Below are 25,836 nucleotides of genomic sequence, written 5' to 3'. Positions count from 1 at the left end.
TTGTTCGTCGAAGATGATGGTAGAAAGCAGAGCTTGGCTCGCTCTAATCATAGCATTCCTCATGGACGTCATTTGATCGGAAATCTCCTATCGCCCGGCATAGTTGACAGAACAGACAGCTAATGAGGCAGCCAAAAAAGATAAAAGGCGGCGTGCGAAGAGGTACAACGCTGGCGATGGTAGCAAGGAAAGAACAGCAGCTGCTTCTATTGCAAATTCCCACAGGCCCAGCCAACGATACCAAATCAATATTCAACGTTCGTATCAATATACAAGCACACTAGCACAGTCGCAGCATAGATAATGTACAGTAAAAAGATCGTAGACCATAGTAGATACACAAAATTATACAACAGAAAATGCTCACAACGATGTCGTCAACCCCAGAGCACGAGCACCTGCACCCGTAGCTCCTTCCCATCCCAAAAACCTCTCCGAACCCGAATCCACAGAAGTCGACCACCTATAGCCTGTCTTCTCCCCACCCATCCATATATTTCCCTGGCCTTTCATCCTCGCCCACACCGAGATAAACAATATACGTTTCTGCTTGCGATTCAGAAAGAACCAGTGAGATGACCATAATAGCGCCCCATGGCGCCTCCGCGTCAAACCAGACTTGAGACTATCATCCGACCGACGGCGCGCCGTCATAGGTATAGGCGCTGACTTGGCCTCGTCAACATTGTAGTCGTCAAACTCGAACACCTCTTCCTCATCTGTCGACTCAGCTTCATCACTGGCTGGATAATCGTCGTCGTCGCTCAAGTCGCTGCCATGGGGATCAGCCTCTATCTCTGGTACGTACGAGAAGACCTCGCACTCGGAGAGGCCTCGTGCTGAGGGCGTTGAGTACCGCCGCTCCGCTCTCCTCTTTGTTGAAATGCCCGGGTCGCACATCCGAGAACTCATAGTCAGGAAAGGCGATGTTGAGAGTGGCAATGAGGAGGTAGAGTGTCTTCCGCGACGCATGCTTGTCGATGGGTCCGAAAGGGGTCATCTCCGGCTCGTCGAGAGCGAGCCAAGAAGGAACTGACGGTGAATGGGCTGCCTCGTCCTTGTAGGCATCCTCGAGCGATCGAAACAGCTTCTGCAACAGGCATTTCCATTATCGACGCTTCTGCCGCGAAGTCGAACGGTATTCACAGGGTCAGCTATTTCCGTCCCAACCTCGAGCCGTTCGATTTTTGTCGAGTTTGGGGATCACGAGACTATCTATTTGCAGAGCACGACAAAGAGGCGGTCGCCACGCTCCGAGTACCACAACCCTGCATATTTACAAGAATGTATGTACCTGAACATACACCCACGATTTTGACACCAAAAACGAATCGGCGTCGACATGCCGGTATCGGAAGATTGCCCAGTTGGGGACCTTCACTATAGTGTAACTTTTTTTCTTGATTTTCGCAGTTAGGGGCTAAGGTGGGGAAGACGCGGCATTATTGTGATTAAGTGGTGATCGTCGCGCTCAACATCCGTCGTAAACAGAATTCCGTGGGAACGTGTACCCCGCCGCACCCCATGTCTTCCAATCAGGATTAGTGTACGCTTCTTGATGACTAGATCCCAGAACGATGAGAAAACAGGCAGGATCAACATCAGAGAACACACTCATTGATATAATCTGTCGTAGGTCTGTTTGGGGGATTACACGTCAACCCATTCTCCGTTCCAGAACGTTGATACACCCGGACGTAGTCGATGTACATCGAACTCGGGAAGGTCAGGTGCTTGTAATCCTGTGCCTGGAACTGGGGCGACATGCCCAGGTTGAAGATGATGTACTACACAACGTATGTCAGTTCCGAATGACTGTGAGCAAATATCCGGAACAGCACCCACTAAAGGTTCCTCTGCGATGAGTCGTTGGCTGATCTCCACTGTGGAATCGGCTCCTATGGTTCCAGACGTCACCGTCCACGACTCCACACCATCGCTATACCAAGTGATATACCCCTCATCGCGATTATCCGGATTCGAATACCACTCATACCCATATGCCCCATATCCAGTCCCATTATACAATGTCTCATCAATGTACGTCAGGGCTGACAGCGCCTGCTGCAAATTAGAACCATTATACGTATTGAAGTGGGTTATCATATCATCGTAAATAGTCGTCACGCTTGGTGAATGATCAGCCTGATAGTGATAATTGAATGGTGCGACCTGATAGCTCTGCGAAACTTGACCGTGCCAGATAGTCGTGTCGATTTGGTGTTCGATGATATCAATTTCGGGGACACCGCGCCCCGTGCTGGTGGTGGGTCCTGGGTGGTCAGATCCCTCGCATGTGCATGCAGAGAGGCGTTGGCCGGGGAGGTAGCTAATGGGTAAGCCGCCGCTCCCGCCCGTAAGCGCGGCTTTTGGTTCGCCAGATGCTGTTGTTTGATTCGGGAATGTGCCCAAGTCACAGGAGTCGTAGCTGTACGGCCACATTCCATCCGTAGTTGCACCGTAGCCAGCGCGGCCCTGCAACATGGTGAGAACAATACTTTGGAAGGGATGAGAAGGATTCATACCAAGTTTCCCATGGTCCATGCAGCTGTTAAAAGTCGTCAGAAGTCATTGGGCACCTACGAACCACCATTAGCTCACCAGGCCATAAACCTGCTGCCTTCGGACTACCAGGCATGCTGATCGAAACTTCGATATAACCGGTAGTAAAGCACAATTTGTTCCATGACGTAACCATAGCTATCAGCACGTCAATTACGCGGAGAGCATCGATTTTAAAATGTAAACGGACCGCTCTTGAAATTGAAGTCGTGAATGTTTTCCTCCGTCATCGTAAGCACCAATTTGCCATCTCGCGTGATGGCTGCCTAAATAACAACAAATTGAATGAGAATATGGTTCACTACATAGCCCAAGCAGACATACACTTGGATCATACCACTCAACATCACCAGTGGGCCAATAGTTGAAGTCAACTGCCTCCCAATAGGGATCATCTCCAGAATAGAACGTACGTCCATCCGTATTGAACTCGTCGCTGAACACCAAGTTGTACTGCTTCCCATCGTGCCCCGTACGCGAGTACGCCTCCGAGGGAGTATCCACATCTATGAGCTTCGGGAACCCAGGAAGGTCCGGTACCTGCCCAGTAGAATTGATTCCGCCAAGATTATATCCAGGCGCAGTGTTGACCGTGCGTGTGTAATGGCTGATGATGGGAAAACCAAGGAATAGAGCGATCAGCCCCACAAGGGTGACCCCGAGTGCGCTTACGTTCTCCCAGCCGCGCGAGGAGAAAAGGGGACAGGACCGGTCCATTTTGGCGTCGATGATGGGGTCAGGATTGTGGAGGATATCATCAAGTTCTGGATCCTTGTCCCAGAAGTATTGAAACCGGGGAACAGTAGTGGTGGCCACTGCTTTGGTCTGGACTGGAGGCGCGACTGGAGGTGTGGAAAAATGCGAGGTAAAATACATTCCACCATCAGTGGCTTGGGTAGGTTTGTACTGCAGTAGCATTAGAGAATTGTCAAGAAAACAAACAAATACTTACTGAATAAGGACCATATCCACCACCAATCGTGCCAGTCGCGACACCTTGGGCAATAGCGTGGGAAGAGCGCGTGCGGGGCCGATGTCGAGGCTGAGATTGTGATGCCGAAGGTACCCCAGGCTGTTTCACAGTGGATCGTTTGGAAGAATGACGCGTACCGGTGCCAGAACGTGACCTTGGTGGTCCCGACGTGCTTGGTTCAATTCCTGGTTGGCGGCGAGAGCGAGAACGGGAGGCGCGGGAAGACATGGCAGGGAAAGACAGACAAGTTCAGTTCCCTGTGTTCCGGGTAGTATATACGACATTTACTGTAAAGCATAGTGCCGTAGGAGCTAAACATGGATGAACAACGTGCGGTGCCACATAGTGCCGAAAAGCCAACGATCAGATTGCAAAGATGGAGCGTAGTAAGTAAACGCGTCTATTCGGGATGTCGGAAAGACCGTCGCGAAATAAATTCTTGTGTTGGATACGTCGAGGTTTTAAGGAGGTCCCTTCGCCCAAATGACGGAAGAGACAGACGGGTTCTCAACGCAACTGCTACGACCATTTCTTCAGCTAATGAATTGTCCGGCCTCGAAATGCCCGGCATATTATATCCAACACGGGTTTTTGACCTCGTCGTATCAAATCCGAGGCAAACAGGCGGGAAAGACTTATGCATGACGGAGACGCGTATCGGATTTGAGAAGGACTTCGACAACCATGGCTCGACATACCGTCCTGGCTTCATCCGGAACGAGGAGATTGTAATCGTTAGTTGCCCAAGACAAATTCGAGGGGAAAGGGCGCAAGTGTAAGATATTCGCGCGCTTTTAGGGTCCTCGCATTTTCCAGTGCAACATGACGCAATTCTCATAAACTGAACAAGAGCTCGAACTCTCCCGAAGTGTTGTGGTGACCCTGACAAGAATCATCTGCACGAAAATGACCTACGGCGACGCTCAAGGAGATTTCCCTATTTAATTCTATGAGATGCGAAGATAAGGAAGACTACTATGAATATACCCTTGCAATTGCTGCTAGAGGATCAGAGTGCGGTCGTAATCCCGTAAATCATCCTCATCACCTCAGAGATTGAACAGATGGTGGGATTATGAAACTGTCCTGAAATAGCCACGGGCATCGCGGCAATTCTAGATGATTCAAGATTGCAACAAGCACAGGCATAGTTGTAGTGTCTATGCCCATCCTTTTGACAGCCCGGGAGGCAAAGTATCGGTTGTCGTAGTCCTGAACCAACTCCATTGATAGGAAAGTGCTTGCCTGATGAACTTACCGCGCCCCAAAGGTGGTGAAATTTGGATCTCGACGCGCAGCATCTCCCGAATAAGTAGTCTGAAGTCCATGGAAATGGATGCCAGAGCTGACGCTGCTGTCATATGAATTCGAAAACAGTGAGCTTCGGATGAACCAACAGGAACAGGCTGGCATACCAAGCAACATGATGGATACCAGATAGAGCTCGTTCCATCAACTCGTCCGCCCCAGAGGACACTCATATCTCCCCTGGATCCGAACCCTATGTGCATGAATGCCGAGATGCAAGGCGCCGTATACGCAGAAGTACAGCAGCAAGGACGAGGAGAAGGGATGACGGGAGTGATCGTATTCCAGAAACTAGGTCTGAAAGAGAAGTCAAGAAGGAAAGAAGAAAGGAGAAGAGAGTAGAGAGTCGTACAGTTTTATCTTGGGTGTAGAGCACCACAATCTGAGAGGGCGGTATGGCTAATATTTTATGCGCCAATATCCCTGCTCTGCCATCCATCGCCTTGTACGAATACACCAGGAATCTCCTATTCTTCAGCGATATCGTTCATCCTTCGCAAAGTTGACCTCCAATCTGTTTGATGTGCAAGTCCGGCCATTGAACCTGGTCACTCTAAGCCATATTCATATTATCTGAGAGGACTTGATTGATCTGTTCCCAGTATGAAATCGCCTACTCTACTCACTTTTAGTGAATTGTAGGCAAGCTGACACCGGAAGAAGAGACGTACTGTAAATACGTGTCCGCTACCCACAGCGAAAGAGAGAGAATCTGACCAGTAGTACCATGTCCCGAGGACGTGAAACCGTTGCATCCAGCTGCGATTCGACCTCTAAAAGCTCCGTGCTCGGTCGTGCATGGGCAACTCTGCGCATGGATACAGGATCATAGAATACTGGCCACATACTTCCACGATTTCTCATCCTATTCTCGTAGGTCGGCCTTGATAATCACTTGGCGGAAATCGTGTTTGCATCCTCAGCTGCTTAGTGGAAGAAGAAAATGGCTGCATAGGACGTGCTGACTGAGAATTAATTCCGGACCGGCATATGCCGAGTATCTTTGAGGGAGATTCCCACTGACACGCACATTACTCGCAAATAATATCTCTGTCAAACCTTTTCCATGGATATAATCAACGTCATCCTTCAGTTTGTATTTGGCCAATTGTCATGTACTAGTCTCACAGGCGTCTCACTTCCCTCGGATCCCCCAAAAGGTTGCTTAATAGTGTGCATGAAATTTCAAGTTTCAAGGCTACACAAGAGCGTATAATCGATATGCATTAAACCTCAAATTTCTCCTCGATCACAGGTGAGAGCCCAGTGATGATGCATCTCAGCCTTTCTTGACAATAAGTCAGGGTAGGTACTTCTGTGCTACGCAAAAAGTAATTGCCACGCCGTCTCCTACAACTCGCCCGTTGTATAATATGTGGAAGTAAATCTAATATGAAAATGCCAATAGTCTGAGAGCAGAGAAAGAATAGGGATGGCCAGCCTCCAAAAGGTACATGTACATCATCCGGTACATGGGCGAAAGAACAAAGGAAGTGCGGTAAATACTAAATAAAATGCATATCAACAAATGTCTACAGTGATGATCGCCGCGTTAGAATCATTCGCTGGTCTCTCTCGCTGGGTTTCGCGGTGACCTTGATGGATGAGGCTATTGTCGGCACTAGAGGCCATCGACGTGGAATGGTCGTATTCGTTGCTTCTCTCCTGCTGGCCTTCGAGGTCAGTACTTGTTGCACTGGAATCTTGCTGAGACTCTCTGGAATGTGCACCGAAACGAAGGGAGGACACAATGCTTCCTTGCCAGGAATCGTCTGATCGAGCATGACCTGCTGCGACACGCCCTACAAGGAGTGTCGGTGCAATTCCCTACATAAATACTGTAAGGCAGTAGAAGATAGCTGAAGAATATGCGCATACTCTTGCCGTTCCTGTTATGATATCAATGTAAGGCGATGCACTGGTGTTGCAGGAAAATACAACTACATATGTGATCAAGGATAAGGAATAAAGAGCCGACGATTCAATAAAGACCTCAATAACATGGCGGTAAGCTCCAACTCCACCTCCTACTTGAGTTCCTCCTGCTCGTGCAACGGTCACAATGCGGTAAATTATGAGCGAGGTGCACGATAGAGTTGTAGCGAGGATAAAGGCTGATTGGAGCACATATCCAGGGGTGTACCCATTTATAGTGGCATATGATCTGTATGTAGCAATGATTTTGAATACTGCACACAACCTGGGTCAATTCACAAACTGTAAGGCCAGGTTGATCATACCAATTGTAGAACTGAGGAAAAGAGTAGGGAGCAAAATGATCTGCCATCGCCGTCCCCAGACCATCCAACAACGCCAGATCTATAGTTTCGATTAATGGTAAGCTAAGCTGCTGAAGAGAATGCCATGAAGTCGCACACACCATAGTGGAGTCCGCAAGAACAGTACATATAGCACCTGTAGTACCCATCCCCACAGTTAAATTTATGTCGAAACTATTGTAAAACACATATTCTGCCCAAGAACTCTGTCCATTTTTAACAAAAATAGTGCGGATGTATACCCAGTCGAGGCCGAAGTTGATAGCAGTTGCAATATGGAGGAGGGATATAGTCACGACTATGCCTCGTCCAGTGGGTCGATCCTTGTTCATAACTGCGTCGTTTACATTAGTTCGGATAACATAGTAGTGGACTCATTCTTCTCACAGATGTTCCCCAAAGTGACAGCAACGATTCCTGTATATAAACCTATGTACAGTGAATCATTAGACACCGGATTCTAAACTAATATACACACCGAGAAGTAGAGAATAAAGCACTCGTGAATTCAACGCGCCGTCAAGATCTGTGGATATAAAAGCTCTCTCGGCATCAGTAAGGTTTGATGGAATATTGATCTGAGTGGCCATCAAAGAAGACTGGACGAAGGTAGAATAACAAGGGAGGGAGCCTCTGTAGGGATAACATACTAATGCGATAACCCCCCTCGTTATATAGTATACGATGCCATAACAAAAAGCCCATCCTGCCTTGAAAAGATAATCAGTGCCATATCCAAGATGATCTACACCATGATCAAGGAAGCACTGTCGAAGTTGGATGTTCATCCTTGGCCTCTTTTGAGGTCAGGGACTTGATCGTGCACGCTGACAGATGTACGCGATTCAAGAATAAACCCATGCGACATCAGGCAGTGTACTTAGTCTGCACTTATGGAAGCAGTATCTGCCTTGGACAAGAGCTGCATAGGGAACATGCAGCTGAGATTCATTTGCCATGGAGGGGGGAGAAGGATACGCTTGACAAGGTGCAAGAAACGTTCATCATGTTTGTCCCAGTCCATCAGAGTGGCTTTCCGACAGTTTGCAGAGCACGGAGATGAGAGATTTATTACGCCTGTTTAGTCTACGTCTATCTCGATCATCGTAATGGATGCGCAGAGGTAAGGAACCAAAGCTGTAGGCAACTACTGGATAGTATACAAAGCCCAATGAAAGAGCAATGGTTCTCTGTCGTTAACAGTATCCTTGGATTGGAGTGTATCGTCCCAATCGTCTGGTCCCAGACCGTTTGGAGGATCTTCGAACACTAGTCGGAGGGTAAACCTGATGCAACACCGTAAATTGAGGCAAGCTCGGTGAGTTCAGAATGGAGACATTTCTCCTGCTTTGTAAGGTGGAGGAGATATCTGCGATGATAGGCTGAGAGGTGAGATGAGTCAGGCGGGGTTGCTTTGATTTGGAGAAGGAGCACTGGAAGGCATGGAAAGGCACACATCTATGATAAAACCTCTACGAAGAGCAACGGGGGACCCTTCGGAACGTGTCAAGGACTGTGTATCGGACATCCTCGGCACCAAGGAAGGAATCACAGCAAGTTCATGGAAAACACGGGAGCGTTCACCCGGACGGGACAACTACGAAACGAGGGGCTCGCCCCAGAGCCAGAAGAAGAGGGAGAGTGGTGGGAAGAAGACGAGGGCGACACAGAAGACGAGCATGGATAGCCGCTGTGCACCCACCACACTATGGAACACGACCAACCCAGCTGGCACCCAAGACACGCTCGCAAAGTACCTCATGGCTTCGGCCAACCACAGAATCAAACTAATCAATTAGCCCACCACGGGGGTGCAAAGTACCATACATGTCCATTGCTCTACTCCACATTACATGCCAAAACACCAGGGGAACTCGGAAGGAAGAGCGGAGGAACCGGAACAAGAGGGAGAGAGGATCCTGAGGTCCTGTACCTCCACCGCGTCTTAGTAGTTGGCTTATTTGTTGCGGTTTATCAAATGCTGAAAACAAAAAAAAATCTATGATAAAAATAATAAAATAATAAAATAAGTAATTGAAATTGTCGACGCGTCTTCATCGATGACTCGTCGATGTAACTTTTCCACGAACCACGACCATCGATACTGTCATCTAAAGCTGACGTGGGTTTCCCATCATTGAGGTGAGCAAAGTATCTCGTCCGTCATCATCGCCGTTTAATAACAGTCGATGTAGAAGTCGGCAGTAGGAATTGAGCTCGTATGGTTGTTGGGAGTACCAATTAGGTGTACAATTTCTCATGAGGACCAGTGGTACACACATACGCCATATTCGCCGCTGCCATCGATCTGACTTTTTCGTTGGATATAGATCGACGTGGATGATGTACCCGGCGACTGAAATAGACGGTCATGAAGGGTATCCGTATGCGCGATGAAGTGGTTGTATACATCTTGATACGACTTGGCTGGTGCGTTGAATCCATGTTCGTTGCCGCTGCCGTTCTGACCGAATACAGTTCTACGTAGAGCTGATGATATCGATGTGATCGATGTCCTCGCGATTGAAGGTGGTATCCGCATGCGTGATGAGGCGATTGTATGCGTGCGTCTTGATACCAGTTGGCTGGTGCGTTAATTATTTGTGTTCGTTGCCACTGTCGTTCTGACGAATACAGGTATGTAGAAGCAATGATATTGCAGATTGTGATGCCACATGATAATACAAGGCTGTGATGATCGAGATCTACACTTGAACGTTGTCAATGCAAAGGAACGGAGGTGGAACAGCAAATACGTGACTCGCCCAGCAAGCTGCAGACCGAGTCATACCGTAAGTAAAACAATCCTCCTTTACACAAATCCACACCACCTGGAACTCCCAAACTGCGTACGCTCTCCCGCAAAGAGCGGCATCAAATTCCAGCTTCAAGAACCCAGCTTCGAGAGTCAAGATACAACCGTGGGCAAGTTGATTGTGTTTGGTTCTCCGGATATGCGAAAAGTTGTGGCGGTTCGACAGGTGGGTCAATGATATTTCTTCATGCTGGTTCACGTTGCTACTACCTCGAGTACCGGAGGAATGTTAGCTGTTCGCTGTTCGCTGGCACGTATAGGACGCGTCGAACGTGCGATGAGTGGCAGCCGAGTTCCGACGGTTTATCAGCGGGACGAAACAGGCAACGATTCCCACGACCCCCCTCTGGCGCCATGAAGTACATTGATCAGCCAGCGCTCTCTCGTCTCGCCCAGTCACTCACCCACGAGGGGCCGGAATGCTCTGTATATACTCGAATAGAGGTGTATAGCTGCAAGAACGTCAAGCGCGACAAGAAGCTGTTTCGATCGCTCGAGGATGCCTACAAGGACGAGGCAGCCCATTCACCGTCAGTTCCTTCTTGGCTCGCTCTCGACGAGCCGGAGATGACCCCTTTCGGACCCATCGACAAGCATGCGTCGCGGAAGACACTCTACCTCCTCATTGCCACCCTCAACATCGCTTTTCCTGACTATGAGTTCTCGGATGTGCGACCCGGGCATTTCAACAAAGAAGAGAGCGGAGCGGCGGTACTCAACGCCCTCAGCACGACACTCGTAGCACCACACCGTGCCGGCGTCAGTGCACCGCGTACGTATTCGTCCTACCCGCCCACGTCGTCCGACTTCTTTCCCGAGCCGAAACCCACGTCGTCCTCGCCCGTCAACAGCTTCCTCCAAAGCCCTTATGCGCCGCCCCTGATAGAGTCTGGCACGCACCCGTTCATCTACCGCCTCCTCGATGACGTGATAGGCCTCTCCGAGTGCGAGGTCTTCTCGTACGTACCAGAGATAGAGGCTGATCCCCATGGCAGCGACTTGAGCGACGACGACGATTATCCAGCCAGTGATGAAGCTGAGTCGACAGATGAGGAAGAGGTGTTCGAGTTTGACGACTATAATGTTGACGAGGCCAAGTCAGCGCCTATACCTATGATGGCGCGCCGTCGGTCGGATGATAGTCTCAAGTCCGGCCTGACGCGGAGGCGCCGTGGGGCGCTGTTGTGGTCATCTCACTGGTTCTTTCTGAATCGCAAGCAGAAACGTATATTGTTTATCTCGGTGTGGGCGAGGACGAAGGGCAAGGGAAATATATGGATGGGTGGGGAGAAGACAGGCTATAGGTGGTCGAGTTCTGTGGATTCAGGTTCGGAGAGGTTTTTAGGGTGGGAAGGAGCTACGGGTGCAGGTGCTCGTGCTCTGGGGTTGACGACATCGCTGTGAGGATTTTCTGTTGTATATTTTTGTGTATCTACTATGGTCTACGATCTTTTTACTGTACATCATCTATGCTGCAACTGTGCTAGTGTACTTGTATATTGATACGAACGTTGAATATTGATTTGGTATCGTTGGCTGGGCCTGTGGGAATTTGCAATAGAAGCAGCTGCTGTTCTTTCCTTGCTACCATCGCCAGCGTTGTACCTCTTCGCACGCCGCCTTTTATCTTTTTTGGCTGCCTCATTAGCTGTCTGTTCTGTCAACTATGCCAGGCGATAGGAGATTTCCGATCAAATGACGTCCATGAGGAATGCTATGATTAGAGCGAGCCAAGCTCTGCTTTCTACCATCATCTTCGACGAACAATGGCTATTGAATTCGTTCCGCTCCCACTGCCAGCGTCTGCTGATCCTTCCAAGTTCACCACCTTTGGACGTCAAGTGAATGGAGTAGATCCGGGGAACTTTACCCCAGAGCAGTTTCAGGAGATCCGGGATGCCCTTTACAGGGTGTGTTACTTGATTTTCCCCATATACCGAGTGCTGATGATTCGCAGCATGATGTTCTACTGTTCCGCAATGTTGATTTATCGCCAGAGCAGCAGTATGCGTTGACGAAGGTAATGCTTATCTGGATGTGCCGCGGGGAAGATTCAACTGTCGTTCCAGGCGTTTGATCCTGAATCGGAGAACTACGGCCACGGCAATAACAAGACAGAGGGCACGAAGACGTCTATCCTTCATCCGGACCTGAAGACAATCCCCCGTGTCCCTCAGGTCCAGCTAATCGGCAACGGTACTGTCTACGACCACGAAGGTCTCGCTGAAGCGAAGCTCAAGCACCCGTCTCATACGACATTCCACAAGACTCGTGTATCGGCCTTGGACGAGGCAAAGGGAGCGACCCGATTCTACCGCTGGCACATTGACGCGGCTTTGTACGACTTATCCCCGCCTAGAGTGACGACTCTGTATGGCCTCACTGTGCCGACTGGTCCACAGCAGGTGTGCCGCTACGACGACGGGACAGGCGACGAGCTCCCAGTACCTCTGGGAACAACGGCATTCGTTTCTGGGAAGACCATGTTCGATATCCTCCCTCCGGAGCTGAAGAGTCTGGCCGTGCGTTCGAAAGTGAAGTATGCGCCTCACCCGTACGTGTGGATGGCTCCCGCGCATGCGATGGCGACCGGGTTGGGTATCGAGTGTGAGGGATTGGAAGTGCCATTGAGCTCGCTCCCGGCGTGGGAAGAAGCGAAGGTGAAAATCCTGCCGGTCGTGTGGAAGAATGCGGTGACGGGGGAACTGCATTTCGAGGTTCATCCTTGTGGTGTGGCGGAGTTGCTTGTTGATCCGATTCCGGAGGGAAAGAGTAAGGAAGGCGCATTGTATCCTGATGGTGCGCGCCTTACGGACTTGAAGGAGGTGCGAGGATTGTTGTACAGGATGCAACGTCCGGCTATTGCGCCAAAGGTGGGTTACTTTTAGTCGGGTGTAGGAGAAATGTTTGATCGTATTCTTAGCTTGTGTACGCGCACGATTGGAAAGAGAAGGATCTGGTGATATTCCATAATCGCGGTGTGCTGCATAGCGTTGTCGGTGCATTCACTTCGGACCAGGTTCGGGCGTTCCACCAGTGTAACCTTGCTGCATCGGACGATCCTACTGGGCCTACTACCGAGGATGTAAAGAAGTGGGCTTGAAGGATAGTGTAGGATTGTATTTGACAATTAACAGGGTTGATGTGACCATCTGAGAGGAACAGCATTGCAAGTGTACTCACTGGCGTATTCTTCCCTATGTATGTGTCGAAGAATGGTGGGATCACCACTGTGTGTGTGCCTTCGACTTTAGATACATTAGTTCATATGTCAGTTGAGGGAAGATATAAAAGCTTATGAGTGGGTGGATATTTGTCTGAGTGTCTTATTGTTAATTGCCGCAGGTATGCAGATAAAACCATGAGATATAAATATTATGCATACACAGTATGCATGTAAATAGACAGAAGAAATGGAAGAATTAAATAATATGAAATATAAATACCAAACTGCTCCAACTATACTTGTATCTCCAACACATCAAGCCCATTATAGTCTCCATGGATGATGCCCTCTTCACTGTTGATACCAATATCTTCCTGGGATTCCACTGCAATGTGATGGCCATATTCATCATCTATCATCTGCTGAGCTTCAAGGTCACCATTGATTATGGAGTCCTGCTGGGAGTCATGACCTCCAGAATGTGTCCCAAAGTGAAGTGAGCTTGATACAGTGCTTCCCTGCCAAGAATCATTTGGATGAGCATGACCTGCTGCAACCTGTGCAACAAGAAGAGTAGGAGCAATGCCCTATATAATATCTGTCAGATATAAAGTCAACAATAGAATGTAAACATACCTTTGCAATTGCTGCTAGAAAGTCAAAGTAACCTTCCATAGGACTGTCACAAGCATAAAAGACTATATATAAAATCAAGGATATGGAATAAAGTGCTGATGATTCCACCAAGATTTTAATAATGGGATAATAAACTCTGATTCCACCTCCCACTTGATTTCCTGCTTGTGCAACAGTGATAATGTGGTAGATGATAGATAAGGTGCACCACAAGGTGGAAGCAAGAGTAAAAGATGCATAGAGAATCTCATCATGAGCAGAGATGTTGAATGTAGTATAGCCAATATAAGTAATAATTATTTTGAAAACTACATTAACTTTTTAGTAAAGTAACAAAATAAAAACATGAGAGAGATCTTACCAATTGCAGAAACAAGAAAAAATATAGGAGGCAGAACAATAAGCCATTGCTGGCCCCAGACTATCCAACAACGCCAAATCTATAATGAGATATCAATGAGCAATATTATAAATTAGAATTATCATACATACCATAGTGGAGTCAGCAAGAATAGTATTAGTAGCACTCATAATATCACCTCCTAACATTATTTGACCAAAATTGTAATCAGATAGATATCTGGTCCAAAAACTCTGACCATTATTGGTAAATTGAGAGTTTATAATTGACCAGTTGATGGAAAAGTTGATAGTACTAGAAATATAAAGAAGAATTATAATAGCAGTCATAGTCTGTCCAATAGACTGTGATTTGTATATAACTGTGTTTATCTCAGCTTAAATAGTAGAGCAGATATATTTCACTCACAGATATTCCAAAGTGTAACAGCAACAATTCCAGTATATATTCCTATATAAAGTTATAATCAATACAAATATCACAAGTTTGAATAAATCTGCATACCATTTAATAGAGAGTACAGTATTATTGAATTCAAGTCAGTATCAAGGATTTGAAATATGAGAGCTTTGTCTGCATCAGTAAGATCTGATGGTATATTAATCTGAGTGACCATTGGAGAAGTCTGAGTGAAGATAGAAAGCAAGCAAGAGATTTAGAGAGAGTAGTTAGTAGATATCATACACACTAAATCTCTTCTTATATAGTATGCAGTGACACAGCAAAAACTAATAATAAAGCATCAACAAAGTATCTTTACTGCATATTAAAAAGATAATCATTTTAAAATATCATGATGAAAAACAAGATTCAGATTTATTTGATTATAACATGGTAAAGAACTGATATTGATATATCAACTACTATATATAATTCTTCATCAGAAACAGATGATAAAAATATATAATTATCTTACTCTTATTATATATTTTGCAATGAGTAAAGATTTCTAGCTGAAATATATACTTTGAAGTGAAGATTTAAGGTCTGTTTGGCTGCAAGAGTGGTTTCTGATATACTAAAATAAATTTCTATATGTAGTAGACACTTATTTTATTAGATATTAATACTTTAAAAATTGATATATTATTTAGAAGTGCTTGGTTGCCATCAGTATTACATTTTGAGCAGGTAGCCAACTCAGCAGATACCATCAAATAAATCAAAAATTTCCATAGGTTGCTCAAATAGTCACCCTAGCAAATGCTATTAATAGATAGAAAATGTTCTATGATCAGCTAAATTAGACAGATCAGAAAATACTATGACCACCAAACTGATTGTCCCATAGGTTCTTAAAAACAGCATAGTAACCAAATATCCTATATATATAGAACTTAGAATAATTATCAGTCTAAGTTATTATCACTCAAAATAACTGTGTCAGATTCTGTAACAAAAGTTATAGCTACTAACTCACTATGCTATTGGTCTATCCACTTTACTTGAGCCTCTGGAGGCACTACAAGTGCTACTGGCACATAGCACATCAAGGAGTGGCATTATCACAGAATGTAAATGATAATTCACTTTAGCACAAATCATCATACTTGAGAGAATATGAGCAATGATGAAAAAAGGCTGACTGACATATGTACAAAAGATATCTTGATATATATTACAAACTGTACAGTAAGACTACAGATATCCAAATAAGAGTTATAAAAGTCATCTTAGGAGTTTGCTTTTACTTGTTCCTGATGCAAGAACTATTCAGCAGTGTCTTCTGAAATAAAAGGATGAAACATGCCTTGAGCATTTTATGATCAACTAGCTTACAAGAGTGTGAACTCATGACAGGTATCACTATCAGAACCTGTATTAATTTTTAGCCACAGAGGTACATCTTTAAATGAGGTTTATTTCCTCAGCTAATGCATAATCTGGGCCAGCCTCTCTTTCTGCAACTCCACCAGAGATGACCAATGAATTTTTTCAGTGTCTCATGCCTAAGTGCTAAGAACTGAAGCCACAATATTTCTCACTTGTATACAAATTGTCTTGGATTGGTTGACCATTGCTTTTCAAACTCTGTATTTGCAGCATCATACCATGTGAAGAGATTTTGTTGCCTCAGATGCCAAGCCTTAGCATCTTTGCTTTAGATCTTGGACATTGGCTGGGTAGCATGGGGACTATTTTTAATTAGAAAATGGACTTTACAACTCCTCTCTTTCATTCATTGCCATAGCAGCTATTGGAGATAGGCATGAGTTGAGGATGACATTATAAAACTGTCTCACCACTCTTGATTGTGCAATGACATCTTTTTCTTTGGAAGGCCCATGGTCTGGACTGCATGCTAATACTTATGGGATTTCCAAATGTCCATCTGATTCAACTGCACAGATCACTTTATCAGGCACAATATATTAAGCCTAAGTCACACATAATCTAAACATATGATAAACTGACACTGTATCATATTCATACAGTCACATTAGAGTCCACTGTATGTGTCCATTGATCTGATGCTTCAAGGCCTAGAAACAGTCAGCTTGAGATGAAGTGGTAAGAATAAACTTTAGCTCAAAGCTGGAGATATACAGCAAGAGCTACACTACTTATATACTGTTCAATGTCTGTGATAAATATATCCCTATTAATTGTGAGTTCCTGTGTTGTTGTGCTCTTTGTCTTTGAGTGTCATTACAGTCTATGAAAGAGTATTTGTATGTTGTCAAGGACTGTCACTGTGTCAGAGAACAATGATGGACTGGGCTTGTTGTGATGACTAAGCTAGTCTCATGATCCTAAGTGCTCATATAGATGCTCTGACTAAGCATAGATAAAGGTCATTCTAAGATAAAAGAAAATAAAACTGAAAAAAATTATAATATTACCCTCTCCTTAAGACTATTGTCCCAATAGCTATTCTAAGGAGAGTTCATAGTCTCAGATTGCATCATTGGCATTCATATGCTGTTTATTGACTCACTGGTTAGATTCAGAGCTGTAACTCTTCTAACTGACCAGATAATCAACCATTGTTTGTGAGCCTTCTCTATTGGCTTTGACTTTGTAAAGTTTGTGATTGAGAATTTGATTGACTTTGTAGTATTCCTCATTATCAATGAGGAGCAGTTTGGGAGGTGGCAGTCAGTGCTGGTTTAGGAATGCTGGTGTGACATACAGAGTTAGGAGAGATTTGTTGAAGACATTATGAATCTTTCAACTGATAGAGAGTTGAAGTTTATAGATTAAGCTGCCAACTTTAGCAAGGATTGGAAAAGGTCCTGTTTGTTTGTCAGTAAGCTTTTGTTTCAGGTGTGGAAGATGAAGATTGGTGGTATCCAACCAAACTTTGTTGTTTCATGAATACTGATATATGAGGGAGTGATGTTTATCATATTGTTTTTTTATTGTAGATGCTGCTTTCTTCAGAGTGATCCAGGTTTCCTCATGAATTTTAGTCATAGTGTGTGTGAAATTGAATGAGGTGAGTGTCAATGTATGAGCTCATTCAGAATGTGTGATCTTTGGGTGTCACCCATAGTTTACAAAGAAGAGAGTCTTCCTGATTGCTGAATAGACTCAATTATTGTGTTAAAACATGGCTAATGCTAGCTATTTGACCTAATCATCTTGTTGATAGTTTATGAAGAGTTGAAGGTACTTTTTAATCTCTTGATTAACTCACTCTGTCTGGCTATCAGTCTGAGGGTGATATGCCATTGAGGCATTTTGTTGTATGTTTAAGAGATAATAGAGGTGATTGAGAAACTTTGAGATGAACTGGGAGCCTCAGTTGGAGATGATGACCTAAGGCATGCCATACTTAGCATAAACCTTGTCTCATAAGATCTTAGCCCATCCCTCTAATGTTAACTCCATGGAGCAAGCAATCAGAATGATCACTTTTAAGAAGTAATTGACTATGATGAGGATAGCATCATAGCTATTGCAATCCTATAAGCCTATTACCATATCAATTGAGATATGAATCTATAGTGATGTAGATATCTCATTTGGGTATAGTGGTGCTGCACATAATTGAGTTGATACCTTTTCACATTGGTATATTTCACATCTCTTCACATATCATTTGATGTCTTGATCCATCTTTGGCCACCAGTAATTGTGTAGGATTAATTCTTTAGTTTTAGCAATTCCTGGATGTCCCACTATTGCATGATCATGACAGATGGCAATAATATCCTCTTAGAGAGATTGATCTCACAGGATATATATCTGCTCATTATATTAGATTAATCTGCTCTCTTTTATCATCTCTTATTTATAGTTGAGAGATAGAGCCACTTGTTGGTTCCATTTGCTGTTATTATGCATGGCACTCTTGATGCACTTATATATTTCTTTCTCCATTGGCATTATCATTGCTCAGAAATGTTTTAGCTTTAATAGTATAACCTCTTTGTTGTCTTCTCTCCCTTGATTGTAGTCAGCTTGCTGACTGAGAAGATTAACTTTCTAGTTTGCCACTTCTGTCTTATAGTGTAAGACATAGTCATATTCAGAAAGCCTGATTACTCAATGGGCTTGCCATTGGTTGAGCTTCTGTGAGAGGTGAAAGTAGTGAAAGTTCTAGTGATCAGTCTAAATTTTGAATGTTTGGACTGCTCTAATAAGGTAGTGTTGCTATTTGGCCAGAGCTAACATGTTATGATTTTTCCATTATTTTCATTGACAAGCCCCTATTTATGCTTAGTCAGAGTGCTAAACACAGATACTTGAGACTGTGGGATATGGCTTAGTCATCACAACTAGCTGGGTTCATCATTGTCTCTTGATACAACAGCATTGTCTGACGATACACAATCATTCTTTTATGTACCACAATGACACCCAAGGACAATGAGCACAAAAGCTCAACAACATACAATTAGCAATAGTATATTTAGATAGGACTTGTACCATATTTAAGCAGGCTCACTCTTGCTGGTAAAACCCAGCTTCAAGCTAAAGTTTATTATCACACCACTTCCTCTTGAGCCAATCTTAAGGCCTTGATGCACACCAACTATTATTCACAACCAGTGAACTCTGATGTTCCACTTAAAGTGCAAAGTGATGTCAGTTTATCATGTGTTTATAGTCATATGTAACTTGGGTCTAACAATTAGCTCAAAGCTTCTCCTTCTCTTTTCTCACATACTATAGTGTAAAGAAAACCGAATACTCTCTATTAACACTTCAGATCTGAACTTTGACTGAGAGTTCTTCAAACTCCTCTCTTCCATCATTAGAATATTGTTGGGACTATTGATAATTATTCAACTGTGCTAGAGACATCACTCAATTACTGCTTGAGCCATCAGACACTATAATGAATTCCAACATATCTGACACATTCTATGCAACATAACCCCTGACCTCCCCTTATATGACATCCCTGAATCCCGATAAATATCTCATCAGTCTCTAACAAGCCTCATACCTGAAGCTGGGTCTAGCAGCTTGCATCAAAGGGATATTCATGAAGAAGAACACTGATACTCTTCTTGATGACTCAGCAGAGACCAGAACCCTCACCTCGCAGAATTCCAGAATCTGTGGGTCACAGGACTCCTGCCTGACCATGAGGATGAGAGTGTCTCAGGAGACTTTTTTTAGCAGTCTTCCTCCTCTGACTCTACCACCACCTTTCAGACTAGAGGGATTGCTGACCATGCCAGAGATTCTCTTGATGGCACTCAGTTGGCTAGGAGATCCTGCCAGACATCACCTTGAAGCCAATCTTGTAGCTCCACCACCTCTCTCCCCCATTCAGTTGGAACTAGCAGTGGGCTGGAGAGGTCACCCTCAGACTGGCTCAATAACGAGTGCTGAAACTGAGAAACTTGAGATGAAATTATTCACTGGTACTTCTCTACCTGAGACACTAATGCTCCCTTCAACTATGATGAGGCCCTCTGACAGGAAGAGCAGAGATGGTGGACAGCACTACAGCCAGTTCACAGCAAGCTTGAGGAGCATATCATTGAAAGAGGCAGGCAGAGGCATAAAGCTGAAGAGTATGACAGACAGCATCAGGGGGAGCAGTGAGAAATCAAAAGAGCTTGATTGGAGAGGGCTAATGTCTCTAACTGGTATAGACTCTGGCCCAAAGTCACATTCATACTTGCATCAGTACATGCTGACTGGTCCCTCTCAACTCCAGTATTCTGAGAATCTAGCACTGACTCTGACCCCTGGAGCAAAAACCACTAGTGAAACAAAACTATCACAGTTGGAGGAAATCTCTTACACCCCTCAACTCTACAATATTCCTCTTCCTGAAGAACTCCTAGTGCTGACACTATATTCAGAGACAATGAGTCTATTCTCAGACACTATAGATTATGAGTCTCTGGCATCACCCACATCTCTGCTTGAGCCCTCTGGGGCTTCCTTGGGAGTCAAGTGATTAGGCAGCTCCTCAACAATAGATACCAAAGAAACATCCAGCTCTATTGTGAGTGAGTGGAGGCAGTGAGAGTGATAGGAGAAAACTAGTATGACTCCAATATCAGAAGTCAGCCAGCCTCTATCTATCTCAACATGTCCAACACTTCAGGCCCTATGGCTGGACCTAGTATCCAGCCAGGACAGTAGATCAATGGCATAACAGCATGAGGGCATGGAGAGTTTTTACAATCTGCCCACTGCTTTTCCCCCCAAGGAAGAGAAGGAAGATGAGGATAGAGAGGGCAAGGAAACTGAGAGTAGCGATCCACTCCATGCTAGGAGGGAAATGGCTTACAGACTATAGAAAACAACAGATAAAGAAAAACTGGAACAGGTGGTACAGAAGGCAAGGATGCAGGAATACCAGGAGTTTTACCTGCAGAGAGTAAATTTCTTATGGCACAATGCTATCTGGATAGCCTTGCAAATGGAACAATTATATCTTTATGCAACAACTGATGAAAGAACAGAAATCCTGAGACATGTGACAATAGACTATGCTATGATCCAGTATAACAAGAGACATCCTGAAGATCAGATTTGCCAGTTGCCAGCATATCAGATGCCAGAATCTGTATACCTCCTACTACAAATACCACCCATCACTCTGAAGTGAGTTGTGTACACAGCTCTGTCTATCCAAAGTATGTTTTTGTACTCTGCCTCCTCATCCTGATCGATGGCAACATAGCTATTATGACCCTGATTATAGCCCAAAGAAGTGCTGATCTCATATCAAAACCCATAGACTGGTAAAGAAAGCCAAATGTTGGGAGTCCAGCCTCCATCTGACAAGGCCAGTGGGAGCAGTACTGAGAAGGAGCCAATGTGAGATGATCCTGAGGCAGTACATCTAGAATTCACTATCTGGGATAGGGTGATCATCCAAAAAGAAGAACCACCATAGAGGAGCCCAGTGGCTGATGACAACTCACTTTATTCCTTCTTTGAACTATCACATGAATGGCAATAGCCATCATTCTCTGATTGATTCAACCTGATAGGTGTGTTGCCTCATGATGCAGCAGTTCTCTAATACTGTCCAGACCTCTTATGAAAATCCTATCTCTTCAAAAGGGCCTCTGACAATATAGATTGCTTTCTTATTGACTGCAAACAATATTTTGAGGTCTACATTGAATACCTGGGAATCAACATGAACAAGATAGTCTTTGCTGCCTTCTACCTTGAGGAGAAAGCGAAGACATAGTGGATCCTCATCTCCCTGAACTTCTGATCAACAACTTGGGAACACTACTGATACCTCTCATGGTCTGTCTTCAAGCAAATGCTCCATGACAAATTCATTGATCCAGTGATACAAGAAGTATATAAACAGAAGGTCAAGGAGTATAAGATGGGCAATAAGGCAGCCACTGACTATTTTGATGAGTTGGAATGACTCATCAAACTTGCTGGAATTTGGAAAGACACAGCTAATGATGGCTGAATGGTTAAAGCCCTCAAGAGAGAGATCCCCTCCTCATACATCACCATGATCTCTGTGATCAGCATCAAAGCTTTGATGCCAGTCAGATATGATGAATGGAAGAAAAGGATCATCAAGATGTATAAGGAGCAATAAAGGCAGAAAGCAGAACAATTAACACTGCAAGACTACATGAAAAAGTTGACACTGCTAATCTTAAACAACTCAAAATCATCAGAGATAACTGCTGGGAAATTGTCAGGACCCTCAATGGCCTCTATCTATGGATCACAGAAGATGGGAATGGGAACAACATATACAAGGATGGGAAAGCCAATGGACATTGATCATATGAAGAAAGAAGGGAAGTGTTTCAACTGTGGTCAAAAGAGCCACATGGCAAAAGATTGCCCAAAGAAGAAGTGAACCTGGGAGAATATATGGGCTCAAATCACTGAATTACAAAAGAAAAAAGAAGGGCTCAGCAGAGAAGCCAAGGTTGAGAAAGTAAAAGATAAGGTCAGCCAGTGAGCGATCCCACTGAACTGGCCAGAAGATTTCACAGTGTGCCTCTAACAGCTGCTAGTCAGACTGATAGTACTTCTGTAGTCACCTATGTACATGCACTACATATGCATTCAAATATACTCCAATTATCTATCATGCATACTGATGGATTGCAACCTAAAACTCAACTGCCTTCAGGCTGAACAGAGGCAGAGAGCCTCACTACTTGGCTCAAACCATTCGACACCGAATAGACCTGGAGAGCCATCAAAAATACTAAACATGAAGCAGTGGCAAAAGCTGTGCTAAACAACTGGATACACCAGACATGAGTTGAAGAAATCACTGGTAAACTAATCAAAGAAATGAAAAAGATCAACCAGTATCAGGCCCTGGAATGGCTTGACAAACTCTGAGGACCACAAAAGTTTATTCAGCAGTCTAAAACATCTGAGAGAGATCTACTCACCAAAGCCCAAATTGAAACTCTTACATCCTGAGCAACTTATGCTGTAACTGCATTAATTAACAGTGGTTGCACTAGGAGTTCAATCAACTGTGCCTTCATCAACAAGCACAAACTCTCAATCTGAGCCACAGTGGCATCAATCTCAGTCTATAATGCTGATAGAACTAAGAATCAGGCAGGCTCAATTATCAAATTTGTTGAGCTCAGACTCACAATCAGAGATCATTCTGAGTGAATTGACTTAGCTACGACAGACCTTGGGATCAAGAAAATTTTTCTTGGTCACAACTGATTAATATATTATAATCTGCTAATCAATTAAAAAACTGGGAGAATCACATTCACAAGATGCCACTGTCAGAAGATTCCATTCAAATTGCCAGATGAAGATCCAGAGGACAGATGGGATGAGGAGATGGAGGATGGAGAAACTATTCTCACCATCAATCTTCAGTGGGAAATACACATTCAGACAGTCTATTATGCCAACAACCTGGCTGCCAAGGCCAACAAGAACAGAAAAGAAAAAATCTTCAAAGAAATGGTGCCTGAATGGGCATGTGACTTCAAAGATCTGTTTGAGAAGGAGAGCTTTGACAAGCTACCAGAGCCAAAAACTATGAGATCATGCAATCAAGCTGATCCCAAATGCCAATGCCAACTTGGACTGCAAGACCTATCCTCTTAGCAATAATGAGCAACAAGAACTGGACAAGTTTCTGGACAAGAACTTGTCCAGTAGGAGAATCTGACTGTCAAAGTTGCCAATGGCTTCACCATTTTTCTTCATCAAAAAGAAAGACAGTAAACTCCAGCCCATTCAGGATTACTAAAAACTCAATAAAATGACAATCAAAAATTACTATCTCTTTCCATTGATCTTGGAGCTGATAGACAAACTCCGAGGTGCCAAGTACTACACTAAACTCAACATCCAATGGGGCTATAACAATGTCTGCATCAAAGAGAGAGACAAATAGAAGGCTGCATTCAGGATGAATCAGAGATTATTTGAGCCAATGGTCATATTCTTTGAGCTCACTAATTCCCCTGTGACTTTCCAATGGATGATGAACAACATCTTTAAAGATCTCATCTTCACTGGGAAGGTCACCATTTACCTGGATGACATCCTAATCATGTCACAAACTAAGGAGGAACATAGGAAGCTAGTATGACAAGTACTAGCCTTCATGAGGAAGCACAAATTATTCCTCAAAGCAGAGAAGTGCAAATTTGAGGTACTTGAGACTGAGTACCTCAGAGTTATCATTAGCAAAAGAAGCATCTGAATAGATTCCATCAAGGTTGCAGGGGTAACAGAATGGCCAGAGCCAACCAAGAAAAGGGAACTGCAATCATTTCTCGGATTTATGAACTTCTATCAACACTTCATCTGAGATTACAGTAAGATTGTCTGGCTAATGACACAGTTGACCAGCAATGCCCTCTGGGCTTGGGGCCTCTCCCAACAGATTGCCTTCAATAATCTGAAGTGATGACTAGCTGAGGATGTTGTCCTTACCATCCCCACTCAAGAAGAGAAGTTCCAAGTCAAAGCTGACTCCAGTGAGGGAGCCATTGGAGCCATACTATCATAAGAACAGGATGAGAAGTGATGCCTGGTCACATTCCTCTCCAAAGCTCTTACTGTCACTGAGTGAAACTATGAGATCTATGACAAGGAACTTCTCACTAATATGCTTGCTCTAGAAGAGTGGTGACATTACCTGATTGGTGCCACAGAAGTTTTCAAAATCTGGACAGACTATCAGAACCTTTGATACTTCTGGCAACCCTAGAAGCTAAACTGCCAACAAGCCTGATGGGTTATAAAACTGAGTCAATATCAGTATATGCTCTATTATAAAGTAGGAACAGCCAACAAAAAGGCTGACCTTTTTAGCCAGAGAGCAGATCATGATCAAGGGGGGCTGATAATAAAAGAGTGATATTATTGTGGTCTGAACATTTTAGGGCCATGATAATGCTAATAGAGGAAGAGATCTATGAACACATTAAAAGTGCAACCTGAGACAATCACAAATGAGACCAACAAGTGGCCTCATCCTTCAATCATAAAAGAGAAATGACAAGGGAGAGAGGACTAATTCACTATGATGGGCAAATTTACATTTCCCAAGATCAAGGATTGTGAGGAGAAATCATTGCCATCTATTATAATTATGCCACTGTGGGACATTCTAGCATCGCCAAAACTAAGAAACTGATACTGCATGAGTATTGGTGGCCTAAAATAAGTAATAACATCATTGCATATGTTAAAGCCTACAAAGTCTATTAGTGAGAAAAATTGCTGACACAGCCTTAGGCCACACTGCTGCATCTGAATGAAGTCTCTTTGACACTATAGACCCATATTTCCATCAACATGATCACTGGACTTCTGGATTGCAATAGCTATAATGCAATCATCATCATCGTCGATCAATTCTCAAAAGTGATCATTCCAATTGCATGTGCAACAGAGCTGACCTCTGAAGAATGGGCAAAAATTCTATGTGATGAGGTCTATGCCAAATATAGCATACCTCAGATCATCATCTCAGACAGGAGCTCTCAATTCATCTCAAAGTTCCTCAAAGACCTCTGTCACCTATTAAATATCAAACAAAATGCATCTACTGTATACCATCCACAAACTGACAGCCAGATAGAACATGCCAATCAAGAAGTGGAGAAATATCTCCATCTATTCATCAACTACTGATAGGATGACTAGGTCAAATAGCTGGCTTTTGCCACCTTTTAGCATAACAATTGGATTTACTCAGCAACAGAGAAGACACCATTCTTTGTCAACTATGGCTGACATCCAAACATTATGCAAACCAAACAACACTGCACCACAATCCCTTCATCCACAGACTTTGCTGCTACCATGACCAAAATCTACATCAAA

The 25,836-nt window shown here is 44.2% G+C and overlaps 6 protein-coding genes across 6 annotated transcripts; 3 read left to right on the top strand and 3 right to left on the bottom strand.

Annotated features, from left to right (window-relative positions):
* Positions 1-1,471: 1,471 nt before the first annotated feature.
* Positions 1,472-3,438, bottom strand: BT62DRAFT_882406 (glycoside hydrolase family 16 protein; the record flags this gene model as incomplete). The annotated part of the gene is made up of 7 exons (XM_043182702.1): positions 1,472-1,562; positions 1,615-1,787; positions 1,846-2,475; positions 2,526-2,548; positions 2,602-2,700; positions 2,753-2,828; positions 2,887-3,438. 7 exons carry the CDS (start codon positions 3,436-3,438, stop codon positions 1,472-1,474), a joined length of 1,644 nt encoding a protein of 547 aa, XP_043045350.1.
* Positions 3,439-6,363: 2,925 nt separating this feature from the next.
* Positions 6,364-7,983, bottom strand: BT62DRAFT_1071059 (uncharacterized protein; the record flags this gene model as incomplete). The annotated part of the gene is made up of 8 exons (XM_043178719.1): positions 6,364-6,670; positions 6,722-7,032; positions 7,084-7,162; positions 7,224-7,456; positions 7,510-7,551; positions 7,601-7,721; positions 7,773-7,832; positions 7,891-7,983. The coding sequence occupies 8 exons, from the start codon at positions 7,981-7,983 to the stop codon at positions 6,365-6,367; spliced, it is 1,245 nt and encodes a 414-aa protein (XP_043045349.1).
* Positions 7,984-8,582: 599 nt separating this feature from the next.
* BT62DRAFT_999567 (uncharacterized protein) lies at positions 8,583-8,921 on the top strand (the record flags this gene model as incomplete). The annotated part of the gene is made up of 1 exon (XM_043190829.1): positions 8,583-8,921. One exon carries the CDS (start codon positions 8,583-8,585, stop codon positions 8,919-8,921), a length of 339 nt encoding a protein of 112 aa, XP_043045348.1.
* A 1,370-nt stretch (positions 8,922-10,291) lies between these two features.
* BT62DRAFT_881727 (Maf1-domain-containing protein) lies at positions 10,292-11,341 on the top strand (the record flags this gene model as incomplete). The annotated part of the gene is made up of 1 exon (XM_043182679.1): positions 10,292-11,341. The coding sequence occupies one exon, from the start codon at positions 10,292-10,294 to the stop codon at positions 11,339-11,341; it is 1,050 nt and encodes a 349-aa protein (XP_043045347.1).
* A 169-nt stretch (positions 11,342-11,510) lies between these two features.
* Positions 11,511-13,243, top strand: BT62DRAFT_990261 (Clavaminate synthase-like protein). The gene is made up of 4 exons (XM_043190216.1): positions 11,511-11,847; positions 11,895-11,957; positions 12,007-12,810; positions 12,861-13,243. Exons 1-4 carry the CDS (start codon positions 11,704-11,706, stop codon positions 13,038-13,040), a joined length of 1,191 nt encoding a protein of 396 aa, XP_043045346.1. The 5' UTR covers positions 11,511-11,703; the 3' UTR covers positions 13,041-13,243.
* Positions 13,244-13,396: 153 nt separating this feature from the next.
* BT62DRAFT_1031075 (uncharacterized protein) lies at positions 13,397-14,767 on the bottom strand (the record flags this gene model as incomplete). The annotated part of the gene is made up of 6 exons (XM_043178336.1): positions 14,605-14,767; positions 14,509-14,550; positions 14,232-14,476; positions 14,101-14,179; positions 13,740-13,801; positions 13,397-13,690 (listed from the first exon to the last, which is right to left on the bottom strand). Exons 1-6 carry the CDS (start codon positions 14,714-14,716, stop codon positions 13,397-13,399), a joined length of 834 nt encoding a protein of 277 aa, XP_043045345.1. The 5' UTR covers positions 14,717-14,767.
* Positions 14,768-25,836: the final 11,069 nt, after the last annotated feature.

Source organism: Guyanagaster necrorhizus, assembly GCF_019112545.1.
Source record: "Guyanagaster necrorhizus MCA 3950 unplaced genomic scaffold BT62scaffold_2, whole genome shotgun sequence".
Lineage (NCBI taxonomy): Eukaryota > Fungi > Basidiomycota > Agaricomycetes > Agaricales > Physalacriaceae > Guyanagaster > Guyanagaster necrorhizus.
The sequence above is the reverse complement of the archived record's forward strand: the minus strand, read 5'-3'. Positions and strand labels throughout refer to the sequence as shown.